General features: G+C 35.5%; 2 protein-coding genes across 4 annotated transcripts in view; one reads left to right on the top strand and one right to left on the bottom strand.

Moving 5' to 3' along the window:
* The window catches only part of LOC110445834 (N-lysine methyltransferase KMT5A-B-like), a 10,494-nt gene extending 5,097 nt beyond the window's left edge, over positions 1–5,397 (bottom strand). The window contains exons 1-5 of one of the 2 annotated variants that reach the window (XM_021490642.1): positions 5,313–5,397; positions 3,214–3,325; positions 1,909–2,069; positions 1,232–1,362; positions 688–778 (exon numbers count right to left, since the gene is read on the bottom strand). In XM_021490642.1, coding sequence (XP_021346317.1) covers positions 688–778; positions 1,232–1,362; positions 1,909–2,069; positions 3,214–3,319 — 489 coding nt within the window. In that variant the 5' untranslated portion in view covers positions 3,320–3,325; positions 5,313–5,397. Of the gene's footprint in view, positions 1–687; positions 779–1,231; positions 1,363–1,908; positions 2,070–3,213; positions 3,326–4,510; positions 4,620–5,312 lie in introns of those variants that run through there. The other variant, XM_021490643.1, reaches the window with a different exon arrangement.
* Positions 5,398–5,579: 182 nt separating this feature from the next.
* LOC110445832 (protein strawberry notch homolog 1-like) overlaps positions 5,580–26,471 on the top strand; it is a 29,679-nt gene continuing 8,787 nt past the window's right edge. Inside the window, exons 1-24 of one of the 2 annotated variants that reach the window (XM_021490639.1) lie at positions 5,580–5,667; positions 7,235–7,360; positions 7,733–7,882; positions 8,847–9,659; positions 11,874–11,985; positions 12,348–12,557; positions 13,550–13,634; positions 15,558–15,648; positions 16,480–16,641; positions 17,223–17,358; positions 18,167–18,272; positions 18,875–19,028; positions 19,389–19,571; positions 20,043–20,140; positions 20,466–20,617; positions 20,843–21,037; positions 22,505–22,717; positions 23,460–23,602; positions 23,774–23,902; positions 24,163–24,298; positions 24,796–24,908; positions 25,149–25,220; positions 25,500–25,599; positions 25,777–25,851. In XM_021490639.1, coding sequence (XP_021346314.1) covers positions 5,650–5,667; positions 7,235–7,360; positions 7,733–7,882; positions 8,847–9,659; positions 11,874–11,985; positions 12,348–12,557; positions 13,550–13,634; positions 15,558–15,648; positions 16,480–16,641; positions 17,223–17,358; positions 18,167–18,272; positions 18,875–19,028; positions 19,389–19,571; positions 20,043–20,140; positions 20,466–20,617; positions 20,843–21,037; positions 22,505–22,717; positions 23,460–23,602; positions 23,774–23,902; positions 24,163–24,298; positions 24,796–24,908; positions 25,149–25,220; positions 25,500–25,599; positions 25,777–25,851 — 3,772 coding nt within the window. In that variant the 5' untranslated portion in view covers positions 5,580–5,649. Of the gene's footprint in view, positions 5,668–5,943; positions 6,050–7,234; positions 7,361–7,732; positions 7,883–8,846; positions 9,660–11,873; positions 11,986–12,347; positions 12,558–13,549; positions 13,635–15,557; positions 15,649–16,479; positions 16,642–17,222; positions 17,359–18,166; positions 18,273–18,874; positions 19,029–19,388; positions 19,572–20,042; positions 20,141–20,465; positions 20,618–20,842; positions 21,038–22,504; positions 22,718–23,459; positions 23,603–23,773; positions 23,903–24,162; positions 24,299–24,795; positions 24,909–25,148; positions 25,221–25,499; positions 25,600–25,776; positions 25,852–26,471 lie in introns of those variants that run through there. The other variant, XM_021490640.1, reaches the window with a different exon arrangement.

The following is a 26,471-nucleotide window of genomic DNA, read 5'->3' as shown; positions in this document are numbered from 1 at the left end:
TTTTGTTGACCTTTGTCCATGGAAGGTCCCTGCAAAATTTCATTGAAATTGGTTCAGGGGTTTTGGAGAAGAAGTCGAAAATGTAAATTGTTTACGGACGCACGACGGACGACGACGGACAAAAGGCGATCGCAATAGGTCACTTGAGACTTTGTCTCAGGTGACCTAAAAATGGGTGTCTACTGTCTAGGGAAATTCAGTCAAACAGGAAGTGTAGGAAGGGTCTAAAGTGTTACAATGGAACATCAGATCATCTATTTTAGCTTCTCAAATATCAGTTAAGAAGACACCCCCCTCTCCAGTCAGTAGGGGGCTTCACCTTAAGGTCTATTCAATTTCTTTACCCAAACCTGCAGTGGGGTTAAATGGAAACAATGGACACTGGACAATCCGGATGAAGAAGAGAGGGAAGGAGGGTGGGATCTCATAAAGTTATGGTAGGTTTTACTTTTCTTCCTGCAGAGATGTTAATTCTCCGTTGATATTATTTGAAGGTTACAACAAATCTATAGCACATGTATATATATAATATAATCTAGAAAAGATGAAACTTCTTTCAAAATTTCTGAACACTTTTATTTGAAATTTTGGAAATAATCCTATAACAACTTCTTTCATTTTTATGCTTAAAGCATATATGTATAATGGCATTTGTCTTGGATACTAGTTCAAGTACAACATGATTACCTCTATTTCAGACTTGCAGCGTCTATTGCTTCTGCGGATAGGGAAGTAGTCTGTGACTAGCGAGTTGTTTAGTTGATCTGATTCAGCATTTCTGTAACATACAATTGAAAATACAGGAAACCTGCATATGAAAATCAAACACTAATGACACTGGTCTTTTGTTGAATTCAATTTACAAAGAAATGCATAGTCCATTGGACCGGATTGAAACCAAGGATTACATGACTGTCTGGATTATAGTATACAAGTTTGGCATCGACAGTTTACACTATACACATGTATAATTACAGTTACAACTACACTATTTGTTAACATTATCACGTCTGTTAATAGTATGTGATAATCTTATCACCATTGTTCTCTAAATCGTAACTCAATATGATCATGATATGTCCAATATGAAGTCTAAATCACAGTATATATATATTCACCCTTTGTTTTCATTTTTTTACAATCACATCCACTTTGCTCTGAAAGATTGAAGATGGCTAACTAGCTATTAATACAGTTAGTATACAAGTGAAGTAATACAGAGACGACTTACTTCTTAGAAGACTTTTTCCTGCCTTTTCTAGAGGTAGATTCTGATGTGCCATTGGTTGTTGTGGAATCTGATACTTTTTTATTCTTTTTTCCTTTCTCCGATTTCACTGCTGTACCATTTTCTAATATAACCTAGATGATATTATACAAAGAGTGTACAGTTTATCATATAACTAGATGGATTTTTTTAGAGATCTTGAGACACAAGGAAATAATACAGTATTTCTTATATTGACAAGTGTTTAGTAAACTAAAATTTCCAAGGAAAGATTATTATTGATGTTTAATGTACTCAGGAATGGAAGGTATGTCATAACATGTCATATATTGACATATCAAAACCTATGATCACATCAATTTTTAACATGAAACATGTGATGTCACCATCATGATCTCATGGATAAATACATGTACAATAACAACATAAATTAATTATGAAAAGCAATACTTTAAAATTTACATCAACTAAATTAAAACTAAACTAAATTGATTTCTTCAAATTAACTTTGGGAAATGCTGTACTATATATATGTATACATACTATACATTGTATTTTACACATGCTTAAGTTTTAAGCTTCATCATGAAGCTTTACCAGGTCACGGTTCAGGGATGAGGGAAAATTTGGTTGGTATGGGAGAAAAGGTTCGCTCTTCAACAAAGCATTAAAAAACTGACCTGCTTAGAGGGAAGATCAACACTAGATTGGCTGTCAGAGTCACTTTTTTCCTCCTTCACATTAGCCGTCGCCATGCCATCTTTTACAGGAGAAGCTTCAGGAGTAAGCAGACCATTCGGAATCTTCTGAACTGGTTTCTGTTCTTTTTTTACTTTAAAATCTGTTGTAATGTCAATTTGCATTAAATAATCTGTGTCAAGGTATGTTATGCAAAAATAATAATAAATAAAACAAGAGGCCCATGGGCCTTAACGGTCACCTGATATATTTATACAGAGAGTTGATTTTGTTTTTAACATGTACAGAAATATTATTCAAAGTGACAAAAAACAATAAAACCACCTTATTCAATATCTAGCATACAGATTTAAATTGTAAGACTAAAAAGTATTTGAAACTAGCAACTCTGATTCTAAACAAGGAAAATGAAGAAATTTTAGCACACTGACTCCTTTGGGCCCCACCCTAGGCCTACAGCCCTTAGGGGTACGGCTAGCTCAAAATTTTCAAAGTATCAAACTGTCAACTCAAGGTTATAATTCCAATCAAGTTATTAACATGTAATATTCAAAGTATCATTTGCCATTATAAACCATAATATTTTGCCACAACTTTGTCTCAGGTGACCTAAAAATCATACACATATATAGAAAATCTTTGTTGAAATACATAAACATTGCAAAAATCATTGGGGGAATAGAACTGATGACAAATTGAAGCATTTTTTTGTGTTTTCTAATAATGTAGGATTTCCTGAGGTATTATTTCCGTAAAAAAATCATTTCAAGTATATTACTGACTTAACTTTCTCCCAACTGCTCAGAAGGCAGAAAACATTCTAGATGCAAGATATAATTATGTTGATTAAATACTTCTAGTTTTGCTTAACACGTCTGTAGTGATGTACAGGCATTGTATTTGACATGCGCAGTGAGTGTGAATAAAACCGGAACTCCCATGTGAAACCTTCAATGGTGTTGTACTTTGTACATGTGGTTAAACCCGTGCCATCCTATGGGTGAAAACAATGTCAGTGTTATGATTTTTAATGTAGGGAATAAATGAAGGAACCTTTTTTGAAGAGAGGTGTTTCTTAATCTGGAAAAAGTGGACTTTATTATATGAAGATAATGTAGGTAATGGTTACTTTTTGAACTCATATTTTTGTTCGTAAATGTAATTTCCTAATATCGGGTAAGCAAAAGGGCATTATCCATATTTACGTAGAAAAAGCCCTGTAGGACATTGGCTTAAGTGAAATGAGATGCATCATATATTTTACAACTTATACTGCTCACCCTTACCTTGAAGTTTTCCTTTTTGAGGCTTAGGACTTGCTGGAAAGTAATCTGTGATTCTTGATGTCAATGGTGAAGAACTAGGAGATACCTCTTTAATTTGGTCTGCCATTTTTTCCTACAAAAGTAATTCAATTTTAGTGTTCAGCCAGATAAAAGGCTGCTTCCCCTTCCAAAAGGAAGAAAATATTAGGAGTATCTTCCAAATTCCCCCCGTTTTAAAATTCAGATAGAAAAAAAAGAACTGTGATTTACCAGTCATAATGGCATAAAATTTAAACTTTCCAAACAATATGTAATGTTTTTATGGTCATCAGTTGCCTAACTTGTCACACATCCTATACACAAATATAAAGTTATAATTTCCTGGTTCATCATTAAAGCAGTTGGCTGACAGTTCTAGTTGTTAAAGGTTTTGAGGTCGCATCACAGAGCATTTCAAACTCCCTCCCTCGAAATAAGAGTTACTGCCCTTAATAAGTAGCTTACCATGGATATTTTCCTCAGTTTTCTAGTCATTAATTATAACTTATTAGTTGAAATAAAGTGATTCCGTGACAGAATAATTGTTTTTATTTGACAATAGAATTTTCCATTGGAAACATACACCATTTGTTAAGTCATTGTTTTTTAATAGATACATGTGCGAGCTGCAGTGTGTGGTGAATGAAATATAAGTAATATGAAATATGAATAAGAATGTAAGTTTATATAATTGTCTTATTATTATTTTATTCCGATAGCACCTGTCTAGATTTCATAATTACCAACATATTCGGTCTATATAACTGATACACATCTACCCCAAATGACGGCGAAGTTTGTAATGAGTGTGGTTTCAAAACACAGAAGATACAAATCCCTCAAATTTTAAACATTCTAATTTTGATCCTATGTGATGCTGTGTGAGTAAATGACCCAAAAAAATATCCCAAAATTTGTTCAAATATTGATTTTCATTAAGTTAAAATATGATTGTTTGACCAAAATCTGTATCATTCCAGTTTGTAAATGAACGTAATCCGTATCATACAGGGTCTTAATCTGTTTAGCATACATAAGTTATACCAACTGTATATTTTGATAAAAATTTCGCTTAAACATGTGTTAAGTTCAAACTATTCAATGTTGTTTTGTTGAGTCATTGGCCAAGACATGTGTTGTGTAAAAGTAATTTAATTAAATAGTTATTACATTCAAATCTCCACAAAGTTGTTTGTAAACTGATGTCTGTATATATATATGATTATTCAGTCAAAACCAATTCAATCTTCAAATATTGATATAGCAGCTTAAGACATACTTATAGCAAATAGACTGAGTTACAATGGAAAGTTTTCAGTATTTATACAAGAAAGCATTCTTCCATCATGGCAGAATTGTACAGCTTATTTGCTTGTACAAGCAAATATGTCTCGTATTAGGCGCAAAACGTTATCCGACGTAACCCAAACAGTGAGTATTACTCTGACGTAAGAGAAATAGCAAGTATTGGGATAACCCCCGGGTTACCTTCCACAGACATAACACTCATAAAACACAAATCAAGTTAAAGGGAGATCACTCTCACTATATTGCCGTACTCTAATTTGCGACTGGGCCTGTTCGTTTATGCGGAATAACCGGTTGGACCGTTATAAATGTCACAATTGCGGGTATACACCCTGGCGGACCTGCAAGTGTTTATGCAGGCTTTGTCAAGGCTCGCCTGAAAGCAGCATCAGATTACTAGGTCTGACCTTATTTAATAAACAAACAACAGTGGTCCGACCGGTTTGACCGTTTAAACGAAAACGGCCTAACAAGAACAAAATCTAGCATGGCTATTGAAAAAGTTTTTTCATGGAAAAGCAAGGAATGCTTTATGGTACAATCAAAAGTGAATAATGCTATATTTGTTTTAGATTACAGTAACTACTTTCAGTAACCAGAAAATGTTCAGTCAACTTACACATCAGTGAACAATGTTTGTTGCCACAGGCTGTTCAGTCACTGAGTCTGGTTAATTTCTTTGTTTATTATAGGGAAAACATAAACTTATTACATAAATTAATCAGCAAATGACTAACTACATTTGCTTAATCATGATATATGAAAATGTATACCTGATTAGTAACCTCAAAGGTACCGCGAACCTGTGTTGGATCTCTTCGCGTTCCCAAATTTCGTCTGATTGTTTACGTCCTGTGATTGGTCAATTGACATCTCGCAAAGTTACGAACTAGTAATATTGTTTTTTATCAAGTATTTATCTAAATCACTTGTGTCATGAACAAATTATTATTATATCCGGATAAAAGCTTACATGTTTCAAAATTTTAATATTGGTCAAAATATATCGAACTTATATTTCGACGTCACGTACTACGGAACTCTGGGTAGTGCAGAGTATGGTGGAGTCGAATCAGCAATGAAAAGCTGTGCGGCCGTGTCTTTCAAGTGATGGCCAATGAAGCTAATGTAAGGCGTTTTGGTCTTTAAAATGTCGTTTCATTAACAATAAAATACATTATACATACAATGATCATCAAAAATAGTATACTTTCCCGCTTTAAAAAGGGTTAAATATGATTTTGTTCTGGTACCCATGTGCTCCTTCCTTGTTTCTTTTTCGTTAACGAAGAACGCATTACGCTAGTGTCTAATCATGATTTCGCAATCATGACATGATGACATGTCTATTTTAAAACACTGTGTGGTGTTAATCGTTTGTTCATCTTGATAAGTTAGTTTTGTATGTTGAGGCCTTCACACATTGAATTTGCACAGCTTGTACATGAAGGACACTACTGCGATAGTCGAATAGTTACATTGAAGGATATCGGCCATGCTTTATGTCGAGGTATGGAATGAAACAGTGCCGGCTTGTTTGAAATTTGATTCTCTTGAAATTCTTACTCCAGGGACTGTCTTCACGAAACCGTTCTCATGCTTAAGCATGGATTTTGTACTGGAGACGGATTTTCTTGTTCCCGTTAAAAATTAATGATTTGGAAAAACATTGAAGAGACTTGAGTCCAAAAACTGTTTTCAATGTTTACATTTGACATTTGGATCGTTTTATCATGATTAAAGCGAGTTAAAAGAAGGTTGGTGTGAGCACAGAATCCATGCTTGAGCACGGGCCCATGTTTTACCCCTCTTAAACATGACGTTGAATGTGTTTCACCTTTGGTACTGTAGTCTGTAGTAAATGGTAAGGGGTTGTTTCTCTCTAAATCGCGTTCGCATTAAGGGTTGTTTCGCCCTAAATCCTGTTCGCCCTATGTTGTTTCACCCTTAATATATCTTAATAATTTATAATGGTTAATATTTAAATATATCAACTAAACTTATTGATGACTTGTTAGGTATATTTCATGTAGAGTATGTGAGAGCAGACCAGAGTCAGCTTTCCACAGCTGTCGTTTGTCACACTTGCTTAAATTTACAAAAGCAGTACGGATATATTTTCAAAGTATTGAAAAAATGTTTCATCTAAAATATCAAGGTACCATTGAAACCTCTTAATGACAAAATATTAATATCTGTTAATGGATCTAACATCAGTCTTCTGAATAAGTGCAGGGAAGTATATTGGTAATATATGGTGCCTCTAAAGTTTATTTCAGTATATATTTAGGGGAATGAATAAGTGCAGGGAAGTATATTGGTAATATATGGTGCCTCTAAAGTTTATTTCAGTATATTTTTAGGGGAATGAATAAGTGCTGGGAAGTATATTGGTAATATATTGTGCCTCTAAAGTTTAATAAAGGTCAGAAGTCATGGAATATTCACATGTATTAAGGGAGTATGTCACTGGTGAAAGAAACGTTTAATGTCCCCAGTGGTATTTTCAGTGCATTTTCATTTTATACTCTGTATTATTTATATTCTACCAAGACACTTCATTATAAATACCAATATCAAATATCCTTTTGATTTTGGTTCCTACAAAACTTGTATTTTTATATTTTTTATGCTCTAATTCAATGATGATCATGAATGATTTAAACATTGATCAGACAATAATTGGTTATTTCAGAATTCCTTCACTGACATCTTATCAGCAGCATTAGATGAGTCTGGAATCTTGGGAGACTTTGATGACTTTGATGAACCAGTTGCCGAACAACCTGTCAATAATGTAACATATCAAGTAGTTCCAAAGGTAAGCACATATTCAGATTTGTTTCTTTTAGATATAATTTATTATGTGTTAATTTTAAGATTTTCTTGGTTCTGAATATCAATTGAATGTTGCATATCAGCAATTTATGTCTCTTTAATTTTATTTAATGATGTTTGAACTTGTAACAAATATTTTCATGTTTGTACCAGTATTGTTATCTAGATTTCAATTTAAATATCTGCGATGATAATTGGCGATGAGGTCCCGTTCATGGTTCACACTTTTATTAGATTAATTTGTGAAAAAAACATGTTGATCAAAACATTTGGGAAATAACAAAAATAGGAAAAAAGAATGTTCAAGAACTTTCAAAAAGTGTAGATAATATTAGGTTTCATTTCTTTATTACAGAACCAATCAATCACAGTACCAGTGACATCATGGAATGGGAACGCAGTTTCTCACAACCGGGTGGGACAGCCAGCCGTGTTCTCTCATGCTTTAAAACAGCTGGCATCTACATCACAAGTTATTCCAACTGTTGGGACCCTACCTAGTCAGGTAAACAGATTAAATGAAGCAATGTTAAACAACAAACAATGTCGTTTATATTCAAAAATTTGTCTAACCTGAATGTTACTGTTTTGAAACATTTTCAGGTTGAATGAATTTGTATATATTTTCTAATTAGGGGTTGACACTAACACTAGTCCGCTAAGCTGTTTTGAAACATTTTCAGGTTGACTGAATTTGTATATATTTTCTAATCAGGGGTTGACACTAACACTAGTCCGCTAAGCCTGGACAAGTAGATTTCAGCAAGGACTAGTGAATCACCTAACCTTACTGGTCCTTTGGACTTGTGAAAAAGGATATCAAATAAGAATATCACTTTTTAAATTTTAGAAAACTGCTTAAAATAAGATACATTGCATAATAATTGTCAAAATTTTCCTAAAGCTTCATATTTTATGGCAGTAGTTATTTAAAAATTCCCCTACAGTCGATTACTTTTGATGTTTCGTGCTGTAGATCGCGATGTTTCCTTATCAGGAAATCTTGGACTAGTTACATAAGTGAAGGACTAGTAAATAATCTATTCAACTAGTCCTGTGGACTACCAAGCAAAAATGTTAGTGTCTAACCCTACTAATATGAAATTATGTTCTTGAGGAGACATCTATGTGGTGTAGATATTGAAAAATGGCAACCCCATAAGAGAGGAAAAGGCTTTGAATTAATGGGTTATTGACTCTTAATGAAATTCATATACATATTCAAGTAATGTTGTTATAAAACAAAGAATCCAACTACAAAACACTTGTCAGATTGAGATTTCATAAAATTCATATTTTATCTTTGCTTAAAATATCTCCAGCACCTGAGTATATATTTGATATTTGTTTTCTCTTTCTTAAATATTTTGGGAAAGTTTTGCTTCAAAGTCTCAATGACTCCACACTCATATGAAAGAAAATGTGAAATGAAATATAGATACCAAAGGTTTTTGTATTTCTGTTACTAGGTTGGAAATGTTCATCAGAAAGTTGCCCTTCAATCTACGCTGGGCAGGTCAGCCTCCTCCCCTGCAATGATACGTATACCCAAGTCCAGCATTCAGAATTCTGCGGCTCATTCAAACACCATTCCAATAAGCATACAGCAAGCAGCCAATGCTGCATCTGGAAACACCACACCGCGTATCATCAAAATCACACGAGTTGGAGGAGCACAGGGTGCAATCAAACTACCCCAACACAGTGGGGCAATTACCCTAGGAAGCCTGGCAGGGGGATCCTTAGCAGGCAAGAAAATCATCATCAAAAGAGCTGTGTCAGGTGCAGGATTGCCAAACATTGGTGGCCCTAATGTGGGTGGACAGGGTGTTGTTGGAACAGTTCGAGGGGTTCCAAATATTGGGGAACTGATCCCACGCAATCACACAGGAGTGACAACCCACATACAGCAACGTCCATTCTCACCGCAGCTACAAGCTGCCAACTCCCAAATACAGATTGTGAGTCAATCCAGTACAACTGAAAGGTCATTACAGAATAATGCAGTGTCATTACTCCAGCGTAGTGGAGACTCGCTACTCATTCCAAGGACAACCAGTGTTATACATGTGCCAACTATTGTCAACACAGCTGCCTCCTTTCCGAAGAACAGTATTGTTGTCAACTCCAGTGGAATAAGTACTGCCTCAACAGGGACCACTGTTGCTAATATAAAAACTACCTTGTCACATAAAGATGTATCTAGAATGTGGTCCAATGAGGATGTTAAGATGAAAAACTTTTCTACCCCAGTCATGAAAAACATGGGTGGTGGTTTGCAGGTAATTTTTCAACATACTATTGGATATTGTGTAAATAGGTAAAAATACATGTTTTCTGCTGGAAATAGGTAAAAAAAAAAAAAAATGCCAGTAAGTCCATCCATTCATACATTTAGGTCAGTTTTTATACGACCGTCAAATTTGACGGTAGTATTATTATACGACTGTCAAACTTGAAGGAAGTATTATGGTATGGCGTTGTCCGTCCGGCGTAAACTTTGTTTGTGCGGCAATCTCCTCTTACATTTTTCGACCGATCTATTTGAAACTTGGTGTACATTATAATCATGATATGAAGTTGTGTCTCCCTTAAAAGAATTTCGATTCGACAATTTTACCAAAACTTCTTGCCCTTTGTTCATTTCAGTATGAGATCTCCTCCTACATTTTTTGACCGATCTATTTGAAACTTGGTATACATTATAATCATGATATGAAGTTGCGTCTCCCTTGAAAGAATTTTGATTCAACATTTTTTCCAAAAGTTATTGCCCTTTGTTCATTTCAGTATTTGATTTTTGTCTGGAGATCTCCTACATTTTTCGACAGATCTCTTTGAAACTTGGTATACTTTATAATCATGATATGAAGTTGTGTCTCAAAAGAATTTTGAATCGATGATTTTTTGCAAAATTTATTGCGTTTTGTTCATTTCAGTATTTGATTTTTTATCCGAAGATTTCCCCTACATTTTTTATAGCATATCGGCTAACCACTCTTTGAATGATGCAGATCTTATTTCAATGTAAGAAAGTATATAACACTATATGGCATTTGACGGGCGTATTTTGTTCCGCCCTGCGGTACTCTTGTTGACCAAGTCCTGCAGCTAATGTCATGTAAGTTCCAGGGTTCACCCTGGACCTAAAAGATCAGTAGCCAAAAAAGTAGCCATGTGTGAATTTCAGTAGCCATTTTTTTAAAACAGTGGCCATACTTTCTCGGCCTCTAACCGATAGGCCCTCCATTAAAATCATTCAATATTTAATATTTTTTGAAGTGCAATACTTTTCAACATGATTTTAAATTAACCCTTAGGCAGCTGCTATGCACAGCATATGCCGTTTTGAAAAGTCAGGTCGTCAGTGCTACGCACGGCATACGTTGTTTCTCGGTCTGTAGGTTTTGATCAGTAGCCAGGAAGTGTGAAGTCGGGTTGTTGCTATATCAAACCCGAACATATATAGTAGAAGGCTTCTGATTGGTTGTTTTGTCATTACTTTTGATATTCCCAGCAGTGTACCCTAGTAACGACCAAAGGTGTGCGAGAGAATTTCAAATAGAAAAAAAATCATGAAAATGGCGGACGGACGTGTAGATTGTAGCGATGAATATGATGGTAAACATTTATTCTCCAGCGTCACCTACGATGATAATAAAGGTTTTGAACAGTTTAATATGGTTGATGTGGAAATACTTCTGTGTAACATAATATGTAACTTTCCAATGATTGGCTTTGTGCCCTACGCAAACAAGAAAATGTCAGCGGACTGAGGCGCACATGTCGTCTGCAGGTGAGGCCGAATTGAACATTGACATCGATACATTTTGAGCCGATTTAATTCTTCAAACTATTTATCGATGATTTAATCATAAACTAGACCGTAGCTAAGATATATCTATATGACGACTGTGACAGTAAATATATTGAATGACGACCTGAAACCTGTAGCAAATCACATGCAATTCTTGATGAAATACCTGACCTTTTTACCTGAGACGCTGATCTGTGACAGCCCTGATTATGTTTATGTTATCAGTGTCAGCCACAATGCACAAGTGAGTAGACAGATCGTTTTCTGGGACAAAAATACAGATTTTCCTCATTTAAAAAACCTAGTAGTCAATTTAGTAGCCACATCGTATTTTTAGCAGCCAATAAAAAATATAAGTAGCCAATGGCTACTTTGGCTACGGACAGCGCGAGCCCTGACTTCACATGTTAAAGTACCTCGATGAGAATAGCAAGAATAACAATTTTATGACTGTCAAATTTGACTTTGAAGATATTGTTCTTTGGACTGAGTCACTGCAGCTAGGATCACACAAATAAATGCTAATGCTCCTGTCTTGAGTAAAACATGTTGCATGACTTTTTGTATCCTTGACCTTTATGACTGCTTCAGTTCTTAAGTGTGGGAGCGAGGTATATGTGTCTTAATACATATTTTTTAATCTCAACTGAACTAATGTCATTTCAATCTATTGTTTTAGCATAGCCTAGCTGGAATGAGTGCCCCTTCAGTGTTGGAAGATGAGGAAGTGGAGGATGAGGTGGAGGAACTTGGACATGCAGAGACCTATGCCGACTACATGCCTAGTAAATGTATGTCTGCCCCTCTCTTACTAACATTTCAGCTACTAGTCCCTTGTTCTTGTGCCAGCATCTCCTGTCTTGTCATCTTTTGAAGGTAGTTGCATACATTTGATGTCCTATCCTTCGGTTCCTACTTGCAGAGACCTACACCAGTCCAATAATATTGCAAATGTCCCATCTCTGTCTATCACAAATAACTAAGTCTAGTTAAATATATATCTCCTGGTCTTGTCTTGAACCTGTCACTGTTGTCGTCCTTTTACATTTAGGTACTCTGTTAAAGTATGTATGTCCTATCGTTCTGCTTATCCTCCTTATATAGGCATTAACTTTTGAAGTAAATATCTGATTATATTTGTGTATATTTGCAGTGAAGGTGGGTGTTAAACACCCAGACCCAGTGGTGGAGACCAACTCCCTATCCAGTGTCGAGTCCTCGGACATCTGGTACAAGCTGTCCCTTCCTGACAGTACCATTGACTATGGTGACCTGTCTGCCCTACAGCTGGAGGCCATTGTGTATGCCTCACAGCGACATGACTTGATCCTACCTTGTGGGGACCGAGGTGGATTCCTTATAGGTAAATCCTAGCTTTTATGCCGCTGTAGCATAGTGGATGTGTCATCAAATGTTTGCCTTTTTCATCTGTAAAACATCTTTGTTCCATCTTCAATAAGATTCATCAGTTGGGTAATATGTAATATCAAGGTTTTACTTTATACACAAACAATGTAAGTATTAAACGTGTTGCAATGTTGCATACTCAGTCATAGCATGACAAAGGTACCAGTCGGTCTTGAAACATTCACTGATTGTGACATGTTTGATATGTATATTGTTTGTGTATCAAGTAAAACTTTGTTACACTTTGTAATCCAATACTGGAAGTCCAACAGCCATAAAACTTTCATGTGGATACACTGAGGAGTTTTACATCATTATGTTAATTGTAGGTCTCTTGACCTATTTATTCCACTTCACATACTTTGGTTATACTTGTCATTTAGCTCCATTTTCGTTACATCCGGGACAAATGTATTTCAAACATTTTCTAATTTAAACATAGTATTAATACATCAGTGAAATAAATCAGTTTAAAGTATGTCTTGAGAGACCATTTTTTTGAAAGACCACTTCTCTTGTGCTAGATTCCCTGGTCACAAGAAAGTTAAACCTGTTTTGAAAGTCATTTGATTTCATGTGTATAATTTAGAGAAGTTTGCAACAGGTCTGTATTTCAAGAAATATTCTATTGTACTATGCAAAGGGGGTGGGGGGAACATGTTCATATATAAGCATATTTCATAAATCGTCTGTTTGAATAAATATTAGCTTTAAAATAAATTAATTTCTTTTACCCCTTTTGGAATAGAATTTTTGTAGTTTCAGAAAATGTTGTATTCATGATCTTCTGTTTGTATTTTGTTTTCATGTTTGACTCGTGATACCATTAACAAGTGTAATGTTATTGTGAAATGTCTTTCACACCACGGCCACTCGGTTAATGTGGGTTGTGTTGTCCCCAGTATTAACATGTAATGCTTTATACACAACAACCTCTCTCTGTTGCAGGTGATGGTGCTGGTGTTGGAAAAGGACGAACTATTGCAGGAATTATTTACGAGAACTACATTCAGGGGAAGAAAAGAGCACTATGGTACGTCATTCAAATAATAGTGATTAGAATTAGAGGGATATTGCTTGTTTCTAGGTGTCAAAGTATTATTGGAGCAAAAACAAGACATTTATGCTACTTAACTCTTTACCACTTAAAGCGCTTTTGAAGGCACGGTAGTCTAGTGGTAGGACGCCAGGCTACTGACCGAAGGGTTGTGTGTTCGAGTCACGGAACGGCACTGTGTTGTATCTTTGAGCAAGATACTTTACTCCACTTTTTCCAGTCTACTCAGCTGTAAATGAGTACGTGGTTGGGCAGTGCTAGAATTGTTGAATGCTAGCTGTTAGCGCCGAAATGGCAGCTCCGGCTGTATGCTCTCCAGGGAGTTACAGAAAGGTATTGGCTGGTTGCAAAGGCCCTTATAACCACGGATAATAATTTGTGGACCGCTTCGAGACGACCTACAAACTAGGTTGTGATAAAGCAGTATATAAGAACATTGAATTATTATTATTATTATCATAAGCACATTTTGACGCTTCCCGACGCTATGACAGGATTTCCTCAGAAACACATTCTGACTCGTTTCTATTTTAAGACCGTTTTCATCGAGGTTCTATTACGTCATGTCCCGGGAATTCCCGCAACATGTCGGGCGATGATTGGTTAACATGTTTTAGACGCTGATGACATATAATCACAAGGTTATCTCTATAATACAGTAGAAACGTGACCCAAAACGAAAGTAGGCACAGATGGCGGACCTGCCAAACAATGCGGCAATCCTGGATAAATGTTTAACTTCTGATTCAGATAACTTTTGAGTTTAAGGGGTTTTCGGAAGTAAGATCAGATGTAGAAATACCTAATGCATACAGTAGTGACTCTAATAGAGGTTGGTCCAGTGACGACAATTCCGATATCAACCATGAACCAGATGTTAACACTGCAACATCAAAATATTATTTAGATCTGGTTTTTGATCCTGACATTATATCTGCTTTTGTGACACACACAAATGATTACGCTTCATGGAAGTGTGAACAGGCTGATAAACAAGACCCCTACTGGTATGGCATTACCAAATACGAGATACATGCATATCTGGGCATGAACGTTTTAAGTAAGAAACAACAACAAAATAAAATAATGTTAAAAGGTTTATAATTATTTTAATATTTTACCAAAAATTAGAAAAATAATCTTGAAACAGGACATTTACAACATAAAATTTTAAAAGCAAACATTTTATTGCTGTGAACCGAGGGATTATGGCTGACAAATGCTAGATTTTATTTAAAGCCAAGGCATAGAGCTGTTCCTATAGGATCTGAAAGTATATACACTGTATTTTACCATACATTTTGTGAGGAGTTATTTCAATATTTGATTTGAAAATCACAGGGGAAAAAACTTGAACATTTCTAAAACTGCCTTGGGAAATGACAACATACATTGTTTACATGTACTGAGGAGGCCTGCCATGGCAGCCATGTTGACTGCTGAGTAAACTTATACATTGTTGCAACATGGCTATGAGTGGTAAAGAGTTAACTGGTAGTTAAATCATTTCAGAGATATATCCCCTTTTAGTTAGCATTTTCTCAACATTCCATATTACATTTGAGTGTTTTCCATGCAAGCATTTTTGTTAACATATCATTAAATATCCAAATTTACAAACTTCGGGGATTATTGTTGCTGAAAAAATATTTGATGTTAACCTCTCTGGGTAACAAATGATTATTGTTCTCAGTATTTCAGCAGAATACCTGAGTGAAATAGTGCTTTATTTTCCGAAAATGGAGAAAAAATGCTATATTTTCAAAATTCATGTAGGAATAGGCTGTTGTAAAATTCAGGTAGAACCCCCCCCCCCCCCCACTGGTAACTTTTCCCCTTTAGGAATAGTGAGTTGGGTACTGCTATGTAGTTTGACCCCTGTACCAATCTTTTTTATAGGCTGAGTGTGTCTAATGACTTGAAAATCGATGCTGAGCGAGACCTGAAGGACATCGGAGCGGGAAGAATAGAAGTTCATGCCTTAAACAAGGTAAGGACAAAAACATACTGTTATAAATCTTGGGAGATCAAAGTAAGGCTTGTATTGTACTCACCCATCATATTTGGCAGTTATTTATTTACACAGTGTACATTTTACACTTCAGTTATAATGTAACTGCACCTGATATTACCGAAAATTCAGGTAAACACTGGAGTGCATTGGAAAATTTGTATAGTTAGGGTTATTCTGCAGTTATTCATGTATGTGATCAAATACAAAGACTCACCTGATGGTGATGATCATATTGTCTATTGATGGTGTATAGTCCAGTGTATTTGAAAGACATTTAGAGTAAAATAAGACATAAATCAAAATTTCTTAATCCTTCATTTAGTAAGCATATATAACATTTTGAGGGTCAAAAGTCATTTTTGAAGGTCATATACCCCCATATAGAGGTAATCTGAAACCCTGAATACTTTGCATAATTCACTAAAGCAAACAAATGTGACATTAGGAGAATATGAATTTGAAAGCCTTGGCCAGGTTGCAATTTTCAAAGCATCACTAGCCTGTAGCTGTTGATCAGAATATATATATACAGGACAGTGAGCTATGACATATGATATGATGTGATATATGTAAACGCCAAGCTACTGTAAATCTATAACATCAAAAATCATCAGATTTGAAGTAAATATTAGTTATGATGCAGTTTTAAATACAAAATACTGTACTTTTCGTAATTATCTATTAAAGAAAATGTAAATCAAACCTTTGAAAAGATGTAAATAATTGAATTTGAAAGAAATAATTTTTAATTTATTATAAATAAAACAAAATGAATAATATTGCAATCGGATTTGTTCATTATTACAGTTTAAATATGCCAAGATCTCTTCAAAAGAAAATGGGAGTGTCAAGAAGGGTGTAATCTTTGCTACATACTCTTCCCTTATTGGAGAAAGCCAGTCTGGTGGCAAGTACAAGACGAGGCTGAAACAGCTGCTCAAGTGGTGTGGCAAGGACTTCGATGGTTGTGTATCCTTGACTCACTATTACTGGCAATATGTTTTTTGCATATGGATAAAAACTATCAGTGTGAATGGGGAGATCTTTCACAGGGGAAATTTATGAAATTCATTTCCATTATTCTTTCATTAACTCTCATATCTGTAACATGTAGAAGATATTTAATGGTTTCCTTTTAAATACAATACTATTGAGTGTGACAGTGCTTATAAATATTATTCAGGAGTGTAGAGGACAAGTGAAAAGTACTAGTATATTCTGCTGTATGGAACTTAACAGGAAAATTATTTAAATTCTATTCTTTACTGTTTATAATGACAAAGTCTGCCTGTCCACACTTTTATTTCCAGAGAGATTATCTTGGACAAGGAAAAATTGATCTTTCTTAAATTTGACATGGTGATACACTGATATGTTCATGTGCAATAGGGGTTTAAACAGTTTTTCAGGTCGAGGTCAAGATTTCTATTATTAAAAATAGACCGGGGGGTGGTGGGGGTGGGGGCCTCAGTGACCTGTCAGGTGTTGTAGTCCGCATAGTTCATGAATGTAAAAGAACCATGGGTGTTATGTTCCTTGACAGTCAAAAGATTATATTTGATGAATGTCACAAAGCTAAGAATCTGTGTCCTGTGGGGAGTAGTAAACCTACGAAGACAGGACAGACAGTGCTGGAGTTACAGAATCGTCTTCCCATGGCACGCATTGTGTACGCCAGTGCCACAGGTAGGGCCCTCCATACTGTCCTTTGGTATGTATGCATCTTTTAAGCCAAACCCAGTGGATGGTGCTATATGCCTTCCCTTCATGCATCATGTACACTAATACCATAGGTAAGGTATTGGAACCAATAGTAAGGAAAACCAGGGCTAGACATTAAGGGTAGCCTGATAATCTGAGACTTGTGAAATCTCCAGCTGCACTAGTGGTTCTTAAAACTGCTAGCCTGATCATGACTTACTACTCAAAATCTTATATTACTTGTCATGTTGAATAATATCAGGTTATTGGAATTTGCACATGACTAGTAATTCAGAAACTACAAGCCTGACTGGCAAATGGCTTTTAAAAATTAATTTCTAGCCCTGAAAGCTCACCTGATGCTTGAATATGTATAGTAACTGCAGTTAGAAATAAGTATCAAGATCAAAGCCTGACTAACAGAGTAATTCTGAAGACATAGATAATAGAAGTTTTTGTTTCATGAGGTATTTGTTATTTGAATGTTTCAGAAATATACTGATAATTCACTGCTATCATTCACTTATTTGTTGATTAAAGCACTCATTTGGCAGTATTGCCATTTGTGAAATGAACCGTGTTATGTACTCTATGAATTCACATCAACCAATCTTGTAATTTAGTTGAAAATGTTGAAAATATGTTGTCAGGTTCTTCTAACTTTGTATGAGTATTCAACCTGACAGAGGCAAAAAGGTGGAATCAAGGTATCTGCTGAGATTTTGCTTTTCTAGCTTTTCAACAGACATGCAAACAGAATTTATCATGGTTTACAATTACATTTCATCTACAGGTGCTTCTGAACCCAAGAACATGGCATACATGACAAGACTAGGTCTGTGGGGACAAGGCACCCCTTTTCCTGTGTTCAATGATTTCATTCAAGCTGTGGAGCGCAGGTTGGTGTTCTTTCTTGATTAATCCTATGCGTATTTAAAAAATACTGCTTCGTGATAAACATCATCTTCAACTCCCCTGTACAGCAAATAAAGTAGTTGTACGTATCTGTCAGTAATTAATCCGTGCTCAACGAAGTTAACGGGGAAATTGAAACAAGGTCTGTCTGTCCGTTACAGGTTCAGAAGAATTGTGCAAATCTTGGAAACTGTTGATACTACATGGATCGAATTAGTATCAATAGTACATCTGGGGTTGCTCTACTGAATGCAGGTTGCAGATGCTTTATTTGACCTACTTTTCATGCTTCTATGACTTAGCTTGATGTTTTCAGCATTAAAGAGAGAACATGTGCACTTGTAAACTTGGACATTCGACAAATAACAGTATTTTCAGTATGGGCATTTCGGTAACATTTGGGAATTGAGCAGGGAATATCAATGCCTGCTTCTTCTCGTTTTGGATTTGTAATTCTTCAGTAATTATAGTCAGAATGTGTATTTTAGACAATCCTGATTCTTTCAAGTCTTGCATGTTACTGGAATTTGTTGTTTAAAACCTTTATCATAAATACAGCTGAACATTATTTTGATTTTCTTCCCAGGGGTGTTGGTGCGATGGAGCTGGTTGCCATGGACATGAAGCTACGTGGCATGTACATTGCTAGGCAACTAAGCTTCAAGGGAGTGTCTTTCAAAATTGAGGAAATTCCTCTAGAGAAGGAATTTGAGGAAGTGTACAATGATGCTGTGAAGATGGTGAGGAACAGTTTGCAGTAGTCAGTAAAATATGAAGAGGCATATTCTAAAGAAACTGAGAATTTGGTCTCTGAATTATCTAAATTTCTATCAGAGTATATGGATATTTGCTGAAATGCGATTCTCTGCCATTTATTAATCAAAGGGAGTAGTTTTGGACTAGACTCATTTGTCCATAATAAAGCAGTCATATAGATTACAGTTTCTAATGTTATGGGCATTGCAACTACATTAATAAGTCCATCAGTGAATCAAGTCAGTTCCCATATTAAATAAAATATTTAATGGACTACAGTGTTAAGAAATCACTAGATTTTTCACATGTATGTTATGATCACATATTGATTTTACATTCTCCAGTGGGTTGTGGCTAGAGACAGATTCCAGAAAGCTGCAGAGCTGATAGATGCTGAGCAGAGAATGAAGAAGACAATGTGGGGGCAGTTCTGGTCAGCACATCAGCGATTTTTTAAATACCTGTGTATATCAGCGAAGGTCAATCATTGTGTCCGCTTGGCCAGAGACGCTGTCAGAAATGGCAAGGTAAACACTACATGCTGTTTATTCTTGGTAGTCAATTCAGCAACAATGTTAGGAGATCGGGCACCTTAGTTCAAGTTCAAAATTTAATCAAAATAATTGCTTCTTAAAAGTTATGACAATAATTTATCCTCTTATTACTTTGTTGTTCTATCAGCAGACACAATTCCAATACCTTCATTTCATTTATCATCACAAATTGAGGTCAAAGTTCAAATAACATTAACCGTGTACAGATCGTAAATCCAATTTCGTTGACTTTTTTTATGCAGCAATAGTAGGGAGTTTGGGATGCGGTATTTTATTACCTAAACTTCAAGGCCATTTGATTTCATTGTGGTATTTTGACACCATCAGAAGGCTGATTTGCATAGCAACATTAAAAGTGATGGATGAAATCATATTATCATGCATAATAATGAAAATAGTTTGTGAGCTTTGAGTTTCATTTTACGTTGCCATATGGTGTTGCAGTGTGTTGTGATTGGTCTGCAGTCGACTGGAGAAGCCAGGACACTGGAACAGTTAGAGGAAAACGGAGGAGAGCTCAATGACTTTGTGTCCACAACAAAGTAAGTCCTATTCTCTGGAACAATCTCTTCATTGATGTCAACTTCTAGTTCAAGTCAGTTTCAAGTGGGTGGATGTAAATCTCTTATCCACGTCAATTTATCGTTTGTGTAAATCTTAGTTCATGGTATAAAATGTTGGAACATCAGTGTAGTGAATGCTGTCGACATGTCCATTTCTAGTTTATTAGGTAATGGAAATTCTGTAGTTCAGTGTTCCACCCATGAGTGAGTGTTCCATACATCAATGATCCACACATCTGAGTTAGACTTGGACAGGTTTTCTTGTTAGCAGATTTTTATTTGTGTATAATGTTTTGTTTTGCAGGGGTGTTTTTCAAACACTAGTAGATAAACATTTCCCAGCACCTGATCGACGAAAAACATTTGACATTTTTGGAATCGGTGGATACCCCAGTTTCCTTGACAACAGTAACCCACCTACACCAGAAAATGGCAACAACAAAAAAAGGAAAAAAGGTGAAATTGAAGTCTTAGAATTCATTTAGTCAATTTAAAATTGATTTTTTTTTTAAATATGTGAGGAGAAAAATTGGCAAACAAGTGTGTTTTTACTTTAGGTTTCTTTAGGATCATGCTTGGCTAAATTTTAGAATAAAGATCATTGTTTTCTGTCTGTTATCTTGCAGGGTTAGACTGCTGAAAGCACATTCAATAACATTAGATTTGTTTTTGTTTTCATAGACCAAAAGTCTTCCAAAAGTGCAAAGAAGCAGAGAGGTAATGGTAGCTCAAGTGATTCTGACGACAGTGACTCGGACTGGTTGAAGTCTGACTCTGATGCCAGTAGTGTAGACTTTGGAGCTGACAGTAATTCAGAGTCAGATGGGGAAATAGACAACTTCAATCCATTTGGCAGTGGATCAGATAGTGATGATGGTAAATAATGCATTTAAAAACATTTTGTTTTTTACTCTTGATGTTTAAAAGAGTAAATAATATTGGTTGAACAAAATTCATGAAATTAATTCTGGCCATCCTTAAGGTGGCTCCACACTTTCGCAATTGACCAGCAAATTTCGTTGAAACCACCATATAATGGTTATGCAACTATGTAGAGTTGATTTTATGAAAATCTAAACGTTTCGATAGTTTTGGGATTTTTTTGGGAAAAACACCAAAAAATTGAAGGTGTGGCATTGTTCGGAATGATAACAGCAATAATAAAATGAAAAGAAGCATTGCTAATTAACTCTACAAATATTTTATCTATCACAAAATATATAAAACACATTACACAAAGTGTTTTTTCTTGAAATTGTACGGATAAAAGTGAATATCTACAAGCTTAAAGCAAACAGAACACAAAGATTCATACATAAAGAGTGGGAAATTGAACAAAAAATACACAATGGCATTAAAATTAATTCATTTTACATTTTACAATCACTTTGATCCTGGTGAGAGTTGTCTTCCTTGAAAAAAATGGAACTTTTTACAGAGGGATACAATTTACACAATGACAGTTACTTTCTCTTTTTACATAACAAAAAAGATGGAAATAAATCAAAATTATGATATCAAAATTGTCAATTTATTGTTATTTTATGGAACTAAATTACTCTCAATCATGTACACTTTAGACATCATTCCACAGCCCGCTGACGTATGGTATATTTACATGTCAGGTACATATGTGACCAGAGGCTATCGCATTGTATGCCGTTCTCACGTGCAATAACACATGCATTTTCATAAGGATCTTGATATTTTACAAAACACTATTTTCACAGAGTAAGTAGACTGCATTTGTTAAAACGATTTAATCGACAGAGCGAAAATCGTAACGACCTTGAGCTAATGAATTTGTATTTATAAGCACGTGATATGCACATGTGAGGTTGGTACACAAATCCTGTCGGTCCGCATTCCATGCGTTTCATATATGACATTCTTGAGGTCGTCTGGTCTTATGTCAGTGTCTTCCCGTGAGTCAGTTTATGTCTATGAATTGGAAGCTATATTTCTAAAGTACGTGTGATTACACATTTCCCAGTAAAATCTCAATATTGGGTGTTGACATATTGTTGTCACGAACGTGTACTAATGTTTACCAGGTGTTTCTAAAATATTCACTATGATATTGAAGTGCCGATATGCAATACGGAAATGACGACACGGTGTACATGCACATTTCGATCGAGATAATTAAGTCCAAGCTGTACTTTTTCCGGAAATACGTCACGAAAATGGACACTGATGACGATGTGTGGAGCCACCTTAGGGGGTTAAAATTGTTATTGACATGCTTAGTTTTCATTAAAAAGAAAGTATTTCATATTGCATAATACCATTATTTGTCAGTTCCCTTAGAGCCTATGTTTATGTCAAATCTTTTTAATACAGATCCTTGGTTAAAAAAGAAGAATAAAGGGAACAATAAAAAGAAACCAAAAAAAACAAAGAAGAAAAAAAAGAAACAGAAAGAAAAGGACGAAGATGAAGAATTTGACAAACAGTTGGCAGCCGCTGGGCTCATGAAGAAAAACCATAGTACCAAAGAAAATATCAACAACCTGGGCAATAATAACACAACCCATAATACTTCTAACCAACCAGGTGGGTCTACATGTTTGGGGGTAGATTTGAGCAGAATTATGATTCTTGCCTACCACATGGGTCATTATCATTTCGGTCAGAAACATCACTGTAATAACAGCTCTTCCTGACCAGATGAGTAATCATGTATATGGAATCAGAGATATATATATGTCACGTGAAAAATGGGGGGTGGGGGGGGGGGGGATCTGTAAAACTTATATTAGCAAAATACTTACAATATACATGTCAATAAGCTTGGAAGTTTTAAATAAATATGCTTCATTTCTGTTCACTTTTTGTAATGAATTTACTGAATAATTCTGGCTGATAGCCATCATGGTAATTTGCAAGAATATCTTCAGTTAAGTTTCACCATTGACAGAAGAATAGGTACTTCCTATTTGCTGCTTATTGACTTAATTGTACATGAGCTTTACATATAATGTTATGAAGTAAGATTTTTAGGGGATATTTAGGACATGTTAAAGCCTTAACGGAAATATTACAGTTGTTTTTTCCCATATCAGATATTTTACCTATTTGAGCAGTCAACAATTTACTGCATTTTTAAGGGAATTGCTTTTCAGAAGAAGAAAAAATATTATTCTACATAAGTGTGGGTTGAAAAAACAATTTTGCTGGTATTGTTATTGTTTTCTGTGAGAATATATTTCAAGTTTAGTGGAAATGCCACTGCATTTTGCCAAACAAAAAGGTAAAGGTGCTGACAGTGTACTGCATAGATGTGCTTCTGTTTCAGTGCTGGGGATGGACAGTGTGGAGAGAGCTGTGTCTATGAAAAGAGAACTCCTGGATATGTTGGAGGAGATAGGAGACAGCCTGCCTCCAAACTTACTAGACCACCTTATAGATGAACTCGGAGGCAAAGAAAATGTGGCAGAGGTAAGATAAACCAGGCTGTGAAATATTTTTCCGTATTAAGCAGTTGTAACAATTTTAAGTATTACAAATAACAGGTATAAAACGATATGTCTTGAGTAATATATTGCAGTTGTCATAAACTCTGTGACCAGGTGTTGACACTAACCAGGTGTTGACACTATTGCATTACAGATGACAGGAAGGAAGGGGCGTGTCGTAAGTACTGATGAGGGCATTAGCTACGAGTCCCGCAGTGCCTCGGACGTACCACTTGAATACCTGAACCTTACAGAGAAACAGAGGTTTATGGACGGTGAAAAGGTAAGTAGCATTACATCACTTACATGTCACCTATTGCAACTATTTCTAAAAGCTACATATTTCCTGTTGGGTATTTTTTTTCTAATATGATTTATGAGAAATTCTAGACCATTTCTTCTATTATTCTTTCATATTTAACACTGATTCGAAAAGTCAGTTTTCTATTAGTATTCTTTGTATTAAAGTTGTATTCCAAACTTTCTTGCAATATAATTTGTTTTGATTGAAATAATTTTACTTTATTCATTATCCTTTAAAAGGATATAGCCATAATCTCGGAGGCAGCTAGTTCCGGTATCTCTCTCCAGGCTGACAGACGAGCTATCAATCAAAAGAGGCGTGTCCATATCACATTGGAATTGCCTTGGAGTGCAGACAGAGCCATACAGCAGTTCGGTAGGAATAACAATTATTATGCAATTATACCTTCTATAGCACCAGTGCACAAAGACCTATGTATCAAACAGCATGTACATACAACACAAAACATGTGGGGGCCTCTGTAGAATCAGTGGTTTTCTTCTATGTCTTCTGCTGAAGAAACATTGATCTGTTACCCTCATTGCAACACTTGGAACCCTTATCTTTTCTTTTCTACCTGGTCATTCATTTATACTTTGTCTCCCTTCACACCTGTCTTCATATGACCTAGCTATATGAAGATGTTAACCCATATATATATAATCTATCTGAAACTGTTAAGTTATTGTCAATCTCTTAGATAACTTGGTCAATAGGAATTTAAATATTTAAAAAAAAGATCTCTTAAAGTATTAGTCTATTGTAGAAATATTTCTAAATGGTCGGCCATTGGATCCAAATGTTGTCAAAGATACCTTAGTTTATTTGTTTAAGAAGACCTTAAGTAACAAAATGTCCTTCCTGTTCTACAGGTCGTACCCACAGATCCAACCAAGTGCATGCCCCCGAGTATCTGTTTCTCATCTCGGAACTTGCAGGAGAACAGAGATTTGCTTCCACTGTGGCCAAACGCCTGGAAAGCTTGGTGAGTACTGCAAATAAACAGGGCAGATCTTGTTACTCAAGGTACTATTACACATGGGATATTATAGATTTATTTTGGGCTGTTGAGAAAGAACATTGAAGTAATGTCCTGTAAGAATTATGTTCTGTTTTTGTTTTCAGTTTGTTCTAAGATATCCTGAAGATAGTGTCGATTTAAGACAGATAGTTTCACTTAAGTTTTGTTTTTAATACTATATTAATGTATTGGATATTTTAACAGGGAGCACTCACACATGGGGACAGAAGAGCAACAGAATCCCGGGATCTCAGTCGCTTTAATATCGACAACAAGGTAACCATCTGTTAAGTTGTCATGGACACAAGTTGAATGTTAAATAACTGTTATTCGCATGATTTACCCCAATAATAAGTTGGATGTAAAACAAATGTTATTCCTAAGATTTACCCCTAGTAATAAATTAAATGTTAGACAATCCGCCAGTATGTTGGCAACAGCTGCTGTAAAGAAACCAGCCGATATTATATTTTAAAACAAGATAGAGCACACCAAGAAAAATAAACCAAAAGGCTAAGTATACGATTCATGTTTGATATTGTATCTTGATTTCAGTATGGGCGTGTTGCCTTGGAGAATGTGATGAAGTCTTCATTAGGATTTGAGAGTCCTCTGGTCGCCTCTCCTTCTGATTATGAGGGAGATTTTAATGCAGGTAAGTTTCTGGCTGTCCTTTGTTATTAACACTCCCTTCGTGGTTTAAAAGTGGTGATAGTTCTGTTTCACAGATTTCATTTTTATGCCAAAAACATTGGTTGAAGCATTATGATAGCTTTTATTTATCAATATGAATGTCTCATTACATCCTGAATACCAATGTTTTGATTTCCAGGTGTTAGGAAGGGTCTCATTGGAGTTGGCATGGTTACTGTAGATGAAAGAATTAATGTTCCAATTTTAGAAAAAGGTATGTAACATTATATTTGTAACATTATTAAGGCATACTAAAAACTGATATATATCGGTCACAGATCTGGTGACTTTGAGATAAAGTGGATTTTTATGTCTCAAGTGACCTATTCAATCGCCTTTTGTCCGTCGTCGTCCGTCCGTAAACAATTTACATTTTCGACTTCTTCTCCAAAACCCCTAAACCAATTTCAATGAAATTTTGCAGAAACCTTCCATGGCCAAAGGTCAACTAAAATTGTGAATTATATGGTCCCCAGCCCCCAGGGGCCTAAGGGGTGGGGCCAAAAAGGGTAAAATTGACTAAAATTTCAAAAATCTTCTTCTCAAGACCCAGATATGGTAGAATCAACTACTCTTCATAGATGGAAGGGTCTTAAGGTGCTTTACCAAATTTGTGAATTTCATGACCCTGGGGTCTCACGTTTCCCCCTGGGGAGGGGGTAAACTTTACTATAGTTTACATAGGGAAATCACATTTTGGACAAACATTTATTTAATTGCCATTGGAAGTAATTCAATTTGGACCAACATTTGTTTAATTGCCATTGGAAGTAATTCAATTTGGGTTAGCATTATCTGTATTGGATAGCAGTTTGATGGTATGCACATATTAGC

This window comes from Mizuhopecten yessoensis, unplaced genomic scaffold, assembly GCF_002113885.1.
Source record: "Mizuhopecten yessoensis strain PY_sf001 unplaced genomic scaffold, ASM211388v2 scaffold2383, whole genome shotgun sequence".
NCBI lineage: Eukaryota > Metazoa > Mollusca > Bivalvia > Pectinida > Pectinidae > Mizuhopecten > Mizuhopecten yessoensis.
Note: the sequence above shows the minus strand (reverse complement) of the source record. Positions and strands in the feature narration are given on the sequence as shown.